This window comes from Nicotiana attenuata, unplaced genomic scaffold (assembly GCF_001879085.1).
Source record: "Nicotiana attenuata strain UT unplaced genomic scaffold, NIATTr2, whole genome shotgun sequence".
In the NCBI taxonomy this organism is placed as follows: domain Eukaryota; kingdom Viridiplantae; phylum Streptophyta; class Magnoliopsida; order Solanales; family Solanaceae; genus Nicotiana; species Nicotiana attenuata.
In genome coordinates this window covers 373,589-384,547 of record NW_017670301.1, presented here as the reverse complement: position 1 = coordinate 384,547, position 10,959 = coordinate 373,589, and the positions used below count along the sequence as shown (strand labels likewise).

Sequence of the window (10,959 nt, the reverse complement as noted above, 5' to 3'; positions counted from 1 at the left end):
TCGAAGGCCTTTTCTAAATCAATTTTGATCATGATTTTCCCTTTATTTCCTTTTGTATTTTTGAAGTAGTTTTGGACTTCATGCACTATAATAGCATTGTCAGAGGCTCTCCTACCCTTTATAAAACTAGTCTGAGAAGGGTGAATAATATTGTTGAGCAAAGGTTTTATTCTATTAATTATAATTTTGGTGACTACCTTATAGGCAGTATTACAGAGGCTAATGGGTCTATATTGCCTTAGGGTTTCAGCATTCTGGTGCTTAGGAATTAAACAGACACAGGTACTGTTCATTGCTTCAATCATTTTTCTTTTAGTGAAGGATTCTTTACAGAAGTTAACCAAAAGGTTATTGGTAATTCCCCAGAATTTTTGATAGAAGAAAGGATGGATGTCATCCGGCCCTGGTGCTTTTAGAGGTTTAAAAGAGAAGAGAGCATTTCTTACTTCCCCCTCATCTGGAACTTTAATGAGGGAGAGATGGTCATTTAGGGGAACTGAGGATAGAGCAGGCATATAAATTAGATTTTTTTGGGAGGAAGTGTGATTTGTGGTATATAGATTTTTATAGAAATTAGTTATGATGTGGCCCAGTTCCTTCGGATTGTGGAACCAGTTGCCAGCTTCGTCCCTTATGCTAAAGATCCTATTTTTCCTTCTTCTTTGCAGAGTTGTGAGGTGGAAGAATTTAGTGTTTGCATCACCATCCTGGATCCACTGGATCCTTGATTTCAGCTTCCAGAATTCCTCTTCTAGTTTGAGAATTTTTTGAAATTCTTCTAAAAGCTCCTCTTCTAGGTTGGCCAAAAATATGCTAGTGGAATAGTTAGGGGAATTTTGGATGCCTTCTAGTCTAGCTTGGATCTCATTTTTCTTTTTGAAAATATTTCCGAAAGTGTCTTTATTCCAGGCAGTGGCTTTATTAGTGAAGTCATCAATAGCAGTAGATATATTGGGCTGACTTGTCCAGCAGTCTGTTACCAGGCCCTTAAAGGTGGGACATGATAACCACATGGTTTCTAGGTGGAATATATTATTATTTCTACTAGGTCTTTTAATAAGGTCAAGATGTATAGGGCAGTGGTCAGAGTGGGTTCTTATCAGGTGTTTTACACAAGCTTCGGGAAACAAACTGATCCATTCACTGTTGGCTACAAATCTGTCTAGTCTTTCCATAATAAAGGACTTTTTATTTCTTTTCCTTTTATTTAACCAGGTATATTTTGGGCCTTTAAAACCTAGGTCTATAAGATTGCAGGTATTAAGGCAATTAATAAATTTTGAGATTCTATTGTTATTTACAGGGAGACCACCAAATTTTTCACTTGCTCTAGTGACTTCATTAAAATTTCCTAATACTAACCAAGGCCCTTTGTAATTGCATGCTACAGTTTTAAGGTTATTCCAAAGTATGATTCTTTCTTCTAGTAGACTGCTAGCATAGATAATAGAACATAACCAAGTTTTTGGAAGAGATTTTACCTTTACCATGGCGTGGATCTCTTGGTCAGTTCCCCCAATTTGATCCACATTGACTTCGTCACTGTCCACATAAGTGCCATTCCTCCCGAGGTCCCCTGTGCCGCAACTTGTGCTAAACCTGAAAATCCAAAATCCTCCATAATGACATGATGATCAAATAATCTTGTTTCTAGTAGAGCAACCACACTAGGTTTATGATAATCAAGCATGGATCTAAATGCTCTTCTGAAATCCACATTTCCCGCACCACGGCAATTCCAAGAGATGAAACTCATACTTATGTTTCTATTGTTTGAACTCATCTCCCGGGTGGGAGGAGAGTTCCCCCTGCTCGATGTTCCTTCTTGGTTCATCCAAAAGTTGGAGAACATTGTCGGGACCAACACCATTGCATATTGGTAAATCCCGGGCGTCCTCAATTTCTTTATAGTTATTGAGTATTTCCTCAAATCCAGCGGGCAACTTAAGATGAATCTTTTTTCTTTTCTTGCTTTGAACACTAGGGTTTTTTGTGACCTTAGCACTCCATGTTCTACTATCCTTTCCGTTGGGTCGTCGTCCTCTTCTTCCTCCTCTTGTCTCGCCGGGCTGGGTGGTTGAACTTGTTGCATGGGTGGTTGGGGGGCTACTGGACTGACCGGGGGGGGGGCTTGTTGGTTCAGAATTGGGCCTTGCATGTTTGGGTTCGAGCCATGCAAGTTCTGGAATAGGGGTGTCGGGTTCGGTGGGGGTTGAATATTTGGGAATAGGGGTGAGTGATCGTTGAGGAGGTTGAAAGGTTGAAGAGGATTCCATACTTGGTTCTGTCATGCAAGATGTGTCCATGGAGATGGCATTCCTTGGTGAAAGGTTAGTGCATGGTGTATCCATGGATTGTTTATGATGTTCCCCATGGCAATTCTCATCCCTTCCGATATCATTTGAGCCAAGTAGCATGGATCCTCTATTTGTATTATTATGTCCTCCCCATTGATCCTTAGGTTCATGCTCAATCCATGGCTCATTAGTCCCTGTTCCAGCCAGCTTTGTGGGTGTGGTTTGGTTGTATTGGTAGGGTTGTGAATAGAGTTGGTGGTTGGGGGGTTGTGGGATTGTTCTTGCTTGGTTGAAGATGTGGTTTGATGGTTGTTGTTCTTCCCTGATCCAAACATTCCTTCTTGTCCTCATGTTTCTTCTGCGATAGTTGTTTGGTAATCTTGGCATGGTAAGAGGCAGTGTCGTTTAATAGGGAGCTTGTGTTACTATTACTCTTGTTTGGAGTAAGAGTGTTGTGAGACGGGCTTAAAGGGAATGGGTGGTTTAATGAAGTAACCACTGGAGAAATAATATTGTTTGGTTAATTAATGAGGGGATTCAAATTTTCGGCTGATGTGGTGCTTTGATTTGATTCCAATGATATTTTTGGGGGGGCTTGATGTGACGGGTTGTTTGATTCAAGATGGGAGAATCTATTAGTAGTAGAAATAATAAGGCCGTTACTTTTTGCATTGCTAGACAAATTGTAGTCTAGGTGTTGACCTAGTGTTAGGGGGTTGATTGAAGTGACTTCATAGTCCATGGATGGTGTTTGTAGTTGCTTTTGTCCTAGGTTTTCCGTGTCTAGCTGTTTTGGTACATGAGTTGGCAGGTGCTCTTGATTGGAATTGTTTGGAAGATGGTTATTTGGAGGGGCATGGTTATTGTCCAGTGGATTCTGCCCGTTACTTTGTGGCTTTGTGTCAAGAAAGGTTGGTGATAGGTATAGGTTAGCATCAGGTCTAGGACATGCTGCAATTCCTATGTCATTAGGGTTGGTCTTTTGTCCAGTGTGTATTTGTTCTAAGGTGCTACGATGGACTGGTTCGATCTGGGGAGTGGGGGCTGAGTTTGGGCAGTGAGTTTCGAGGGGTTTGTGCATGGGAGTTGTGGGTTCCATAGTTTCATGTTTCCTCAAGTCCTACTTTGATTTTTTCTTGTGATGAGAAACAATAGTCCAACTTTCAACTTTGGTAGAGATGGATTCAATGTCTTTGGGTGATTTATTAGGGTCCCTTGGCAAGATTTTTGAGTTGTTCGTCTCTTTTGGTTTATTGGGGCAGGCTAGTAAAGTGTGGCCCAGGCGACCACAATTTGTCCAAAGAACGTTAAACCCTTCGTATGTAATTTTTTGGTAGTGCTTGCCTAGAATTATATGAGTTTTTAACGGTTTTTCGATTGGAACTAGGATACAAAGGCGAGCATATTTCCCCTAAGAGCTGAGGAGGTACATGCATCAATGCGTAGGAGTTCCCCTAGTTTGTTTCCTTTTTTTTGTAGGATTTCGTAGTCATAGAATTCCGTAGGTAATTCAGGTAGTCTAGCCCAGATGGCCGAGTAAGTTAGGGAAGCCTCCGATGCTACGAACCTAGGCTCCCATTTCCTAACGGTGAGGAACTGGCTTCCTATGAACCATGGCCCCTCGTGGAGGGCTTTGTTATAGTTTTCTTGGTTATTAAATTTTATGAGGTAGTAGTCAAAACCTAGGTCTATGAGGGAAATAGTTTCAGATGGTTTCCAAATCGCTTGGAGTTTGCGTTGAAGAAATTGGTAACCAACCCTTTTCCCAAATACCTTAACAATTAGGGCAGTTTCCCAATTCTTATAGAGTCTTTCTTTGTCCTCAGAAGTTATGGGGATGAAAACGTCTTCTTCTTCTCCTTCCGGAAACGGGAAGTCAGTTTCGTCCATGGTAGTGATATCCATGTTAGTATCGTTTTGAACACATATGTTAGACGTGTTGCTAGAAGAAGGTTTGTTATTAAGAATACTTAAGAAGGATGGTTTTCCTTCATTAATATGTTTTCCAGAAATCATCATGTCAGTGTTCATATTAGTGTTAGGGAGGGTGCTTTGTGGTGTAGTAGTGTTTTCGACAACAATGGTCTTGGAAGAAAGAGCAGGTGTAACGTTCCCTGTAGGGCTGCAAGGAATTATTTCCATGTTGGTATGGTTTCCCTTTTGGTAGTTTTCTAGAGCAAAGGAGGCCATAGATTTGATTTATGGAGGAAGGAGATGGGGATTGTTGAAAGAAGCTATTAGAGAGAAGCTAGAGACTCTCTCTCTAACCCATGTTGTACTACTTCTTTCTTAGGTATGTAGAAACTTGAGGAAAAAGGAGAATGGAAATATTTAACGCGTGAAGATATAGAGAATAAAAAAGTTGGAAAAAAAATTCAGATCTAAGCTTATTAATATTTGGCTACACATTTGCAAACTTATAAGTGGGCTAAAATAATGCAAGGTCAACTTATGGAGTGCATTATTATGTAATTTTGTCTAATTTTTTTCTAATGGTTATTTTATAATTAAAATATATCTTAATAATATTTAAAAAAAAGTATAGGGTACACGCGTAGCACGCGTACCCTTAGACTAGTAGATATAAATATAGATAGATAGTTATAGATATAGATATTGATAAATAAATATATACTATATTAAAAGCACGAAGGCCCTTAGAGAAATATCGTTCGCCTTTTTTATCCTTTAAACAACCTCACATTAGATAAAATAGTCATTTTATTTTCCCAATATTTAGAATTTTGGAATCAACTAAATCTTATATTAAATTTTTCCTTATTTTAACTATGTAATATAATAAAAAATTGTACTCCAATATTAATAGTACATGAAAATCACATATGTTCCATAAACAATTCTTATTGATCGAGCACTTTCCCTTTCTTTTACAGCTTGTTTGGATGGTCGTTCCCCATTGTATCATATTGTATTGTTATCCCAAAATAATGTTTGTTTTGACTGTTTCATTGAAATTGATTGTATTGTATTGTTAATTCATTGTTCCGGAACAATGAAAAGTCCCCTTTTTTTTAAACAACCGATTTGGTGTGGTGGGATTGTTTCCTATTTTTCTTTTCAATTATACCCTAACTTATTACTCCACAATCTATTTTACCCTTTAGCTTTTTTTACTATTTTAACTCCAAATCTCCAACCTATAACCTACTTTGTATTTTTCCAGAACTTCTGCCGCCAACGTTAAAGGTGTTTTGCCGCCTTCTGTTTTATTTTTTCTCCTAATTTGCTTTTAACTCAATTCTAATTAGCTGTGCTCCTTTGTTTTGCCTTCTTCTGTCTTGCTCCTTTGTTCGGCTTTCTTAAGGTGTTTTGTCTTCTTCTGTTTTGTTTTTAAAAAATTATATTTATGCATAATTTTTGATAAATTTAATATTTAAACAGTTGAGGGTATTTTACTAAACTTATCAATTACAGTACAGTACTATACAGTCAAACCAAATAGCAAAATATTATTTAACAATAACAAACAATACAATCTATCCAAACATTGTATTCATAAAACGATACGATACAATACAATACAATACATTATAAAACGATGGGGAACAATGATCCAAACAGAGTGTTAGATTTAGGAGTCTGTTTTTTCTCTATCTCTTATTTTACATAACTATAAGTAGTTATACTAAATATTAGAAAGAAATTTAAAGATAAACATTAGCTACAACCACTTGTCAAGAAAATAGGGTTTCAAACTCGCTGAGGCGCGAATTTCATATTCAGTATTAGAAGGTATTCGAATTAACATAGCTAATCAAATTTTAACCTTTCGTAACCGCAATTAAGTTGGATTTGTAATAACAATCAATCTTTAAAATTTTATTATTCTCTTTTATTTGTTTTTTAACTTTATTATGTGATGCGAATTTTGGTGTTTATTATAAATACATCACTTTGACTTTTCTAGATCTTTGCACCTAAATAAAAAAACCATACTCTAATATTTAGGACTAAACTGATATTTTAGACTTTCAATTTAACTACAATTCCTACAAAATTGTGTATGAAGGAAACTGTCTATTTTATGCTAGAATATTCAAAAAACTTTTTTTTTTGGTCGAAAGAAAATTTTTATTTCAACCAGTATTAACAATTTACATCACCTGTACTATTGGACTCTAGTAACAGGTCTCCTGACTGAACCAATAAATAAAAACTATACAACCACGTTGCTTACTAAGATCCCACAACACTGCTGGATCCTTATCCTATCCTAGTTGCCATGGATTACAAGTAGGATAACTATTTAGTGAACTCAATATAGGTGTCCATCTACATTTCTTCTGTCCTGTTATATGCACCTGCCTAGCAATTTCTTGTGCTCTATCTTGAACCTCTCTTCTCTGGCCTTGAAATCTTCTTTCATTTCTTTCCATCCAGATATGATATACTACTGCTGCAAACACCACTCCTAGCAAAGTTTTCCTTGGGTTTCTGTTGTTTACATTGGTAGTTAACCATTGCACTTCTACTTCCCAGTTTTCAGTCTTCCTCTTGTATCTCAACCATTCTAGTATTCCTGTCCATAAACTTTGTGAGTATGGACATTCAAAGTACAAGTGATCATGTGTCTCTTCTATGTCTCCGCCACACAGTACACAAGAATGATTCACCTGTATTCCCCATTTTGCTAATCTGTCCACTGTGGCCAATCTTCTTTGTATTGCCATCCACAAAATAAATTGCTGCTTTGATAGTATTCCAGTTATCATGATTAGTGACTTCCAGTGGACCTTGGGATATCTTGGAGTAGCATGGAGATAGGCCTTCTGAATGCTGAATCTCCCATTCTGAACAAAAGAATCAGTTGTTGGTATGTCATTTCCCCACCATTCTCTTGCTGTAAATAATTTCCTTACTAGCCAATTAGCCTGCTTAGGGACCTCCATTGTTTTGATGTCCTTCTGCTTTATGTAGTGGCAGTGTATCCATCTAATCCATAGCTTATCTTTCTTAGCCATTATAGCCCAAAGGAGTTTAGTCAAAGCAGCTTTGTTCCATCTCTCATAGTTGATAATATTTAGACCCCCAGCAGCTTTTGGTTTGCACAATGTTTCCCATGCTATAGGAGCTCTGTGGGAATTCTCATGACTCCCAGTCCATAAGTAGTTCCTGCATATACCATTGACAAGTTTGATAACTTTCTTTGGGATAAGAAATACTTAAGCCCAGTAGGTCTGCATTTCAAACAGGACACTCTTAATAAGTTGTAATCTTCCAGCATAGGACAGGAATTTTGATGTCCAGTTTCTTATCCTCTCCACAATCCTCTCAACTAATGGCATGCACTGATGAATAGTAATCTTCCTTGAGGACAAAGGGACTCCCAAATATTTGAATGGGATGCTGCCTGCTGATAGCTGAAGTTCTGCTAATATTTTGTCTTTGAATTCCATAGACACACCTACTATGTATAGTGAGCTCTTATCCAAGTTTGCTTGTAAACCTGATACTTTGGAGAAGTGATCAAAGACTCCCATCATTAGCTTCATTGAGATCTCATCCGCTCTGCAACACATTAACAAGTCATCTGCAAAACAGATGTGTATGACTTGCAGTCTAGCACATTTAGGATGAAAGTTAAAGTCCGGGTTCTGTGTCAGTGTCTTCAGGGCTCTGTTGAGGCACTCCATTGCTAGAACAAACACGTAAGGGGACATAGAGTCCCCCTGCCTTAGCCCTTTTTTTGCTACAAATTTGTCAGTTAATCCACCATTCAGAAGTAGAGTATAGGTGACTGTAGATACACACTCCATGATTAGTGCAACCATCTTGTAAGGTATCCCAAACTCAAGTAGTATTTCTTTCAAAAAACTCCATGCAACCGAGTCATATGCTTTCCTGATATCTACTTTAATCATACAACTTGGAGAGACTGCTTTTTGAGAGTACCCTTTAATCAATTCATAAGCCATTATGACATTATCAAGAATGTTTCTCCCTTTTATAAAAGCAGATTGAGAAGGTCCAACCAATATATCCACAACTAATTTGAGTCTATTTGTCAGTATCTTAGCAATGATCTTGTACATTGTTGAGCAACAAGCAATCGGCCTAAACTCCTTCATATAGCTGGGATCTTTAACCTTTGGAATCAATGTAACAGTAGTACAGTTAATTTCTTTCAAAAGTCTGCCAGTTTGAAAGATTTGTTGTACTGCATCTATGACCTCCTCTCCAATGATTGACCAATTATCTTTAAAGAACTCAGCCGGGTAACCATCTAGTCCTGGTGTCTTGTCATTAGGCAAATGCTTTACAGTTTGCCAGAGCTCCTCTGCTGTTACTGCCTGTAGTAGTTGCTGTTGCTGATTTAGTGTTAGGCAAGGACCATTTCGTGCTATATTGACATCAATTCCTTGTAGTTCCTCTGCTGCTGTCCCCAATAGTTGCTGAAAGAACTGGATGAATTCTCTCTGAATGTGTTTAGGCTCAGTAATCTTCACCTGTTGTTCATTATAAATGCAGCTCACCTTGTTTCTTGCTTGTCTAGCCCTCATCTAACTATGGAAGTATTTGGTATTGCAATCTCCCAATTGGATCCATGTTGCTCTTGACTTCTGCCTCATGATTTGCTCCTGAATTGCTTCCCATTTCTCTATGCTTTGCAAGATCATTCTCTCATCTTCTATCAGTTGTTTGTTGAAATAGTCATCATTGAGCTTCCCCTTTGTCTCCTTCAGTGCTTCTCTAAGTTGTATCAGCTTTTGATCAACTGAGGAATGCTCCTGATGAATGTCCCTTGTTTGTTGCTCAATAAGTTTCAACTTTTTCCATATAGAGTACATTGCATAGCCTTGAATCTTTTGACCCCAAATGTTTTGAACCACTTCTGTGTATTTTCTTTGTTGCATCACTGAGGTTAATAGCCTGTAAAGCCTTTTCATTTTAACCTTAATCACATCAGTGTTTATTAGAATAGGGGTATGATCAGAACATCCTGGTAGCATGTATATTGCCTCTATCCTATTATAAGCATTGAACCAGTCAACATTCCCAAAAGCCCAATCTATGTGGCTGTATATTCTGATTTCTGCATCCCTTTTATTTCTCCATGAAAATCTGCTACCTCTTTTTGTGATTTGTCCTACTCCAATATCCCCAAGGCAATTTTGAAAGTCAATCGTTTTTGCTTGATGAACTGGATCTCCATTCACTCTATCATCCACATTCAGCACACTATTGAAATCTTCTATTATAAGCCAAGACCCATTAGTTTGTATGTTCCTCAAACTTCTCCATAGTGGGATTCTGTGTTGAGCAGTATGAAGGCCATATACAACTGTTATGTAGCTGGTAAATGATGAGTTTTTGTCCTTTACTAGGCAGTGGATCATCTGGTCATTGCTTTCCAAAACTGTTACATGGACATTTATTTCTTTCCATATTAACCATATTCTACCATTTGGAGCATATTCATAGTTGTCTTTGAATTGCCATTCTACCCCCATTTTTCTGCGGATATTCTGCATTCTGTGCCTTTTAACTCTAGTCTCCAAAACAGCTATCATGTCTACTTTATTTATCAGCAAGAATTTCTTTAGTTCTCGCTGTTTAAAGGACTTATTCAGTCCTCTTATATTCCAAGATACAATGATCATGGGGGTTTATGGTGGTTGGTACTACCCTCATTTACTATTTGGCTAGCTTTAGTACTAGATGTTTGCCCTTGCTGCCCATCCAATGCTTTAGTGCTAGAGTTTTGCCCCTGCTGTCTCTCATTAGATGGCCTCTCCAATATTGTCAATGGTGCAAATGTATTTCTTCTCGCTAGCTCTTCATAGTTGATCTCTTTATGTTTTTTACCCGCAGCTCCTTGTATTACCACTACCTGCTGGCCTCTATTCTCCACCTGAATCTCCACAACTAGTTCTTCTGTGTGATTGTCTTGCTGCAGGGTTATTGTGCTAGTGTTTTCCTGTGTTGCTGCTTTAGGTTTCCATTCCTTTCTAACTCTCTTCTTTCTTCTTCTCTTATGCTGCATTGGTTCCTCCTCTTGCTGCTTTGCTTGTTGACATTCTCCAGTGCCATGTCCAAATTTGTTGCACTCTAAGCAGAATTTTGGTTTCCACTCAAATTCAACACTCTGCATCCAGCTTCTATCTGGTGTCTCAACACAAATCTCATCAGGAAATGGTTGTGTAATGTCCATATCAACAAGTACTCTAGCATATGCCACCCTTTCACACTCTGCTGTAAGTCTATCGGTGCAAATAGGTTTGCCTAGTAGGCTAGCAATCCTGCCTAGGTTTTCCTCAGCCCAGCACTGTATCGGTAGCCCAGGTAGATTGATCCAAATTGGAACAATTCTCATAGATTCATCCTTCATCTGGAAATTTGGGTCCCAATCCTTTAACACCATAGGTCTACTATTGAACGTGTAAGGGCCATTTTGCATTATTAGGTTTTTATCTTCCATATATTCAAATTTAAAAATGAAATACCCGTCATCATGCAGCAACACTGTTAGAGTTGTGACTGTATTCCACACGCCATAGACAAATTTGAGCATCTCCTTGAATGACTGATTTCCCCCTAGGACATAGTTATCAAAGTTGTTTTCCATTTCTGGGACTGTTTTTCTATCTCCATTGGGTTTAATTTGGCCATTTTCACTCCGTCTTTCATTGTCGGAGGGTAG

At 38.1% G+C, this 10,959-nt stretch overlaps 1 protein-coding gene across 1 annotated transcript; it reads right to left on the bottom strand.

Annotated features, from left to right (window-relative positions):
* Positions 1-9,915: 9,915 nt before the first annotated feature.
* LOC109237473 lies at positions 9,916-10,716 on the bottom strand. Its single transcript, XM_019403785.1, has one exon. It carries the CDS (start codon positions 10,714-10,716, stop codon positions 9,916-9,918), a length of 801 nt encoding a protein of 266 aa, XP_019259330.1.
* Between the last annotated feature and the right edge of the window lie 243 nt (positions 10,717-10,959).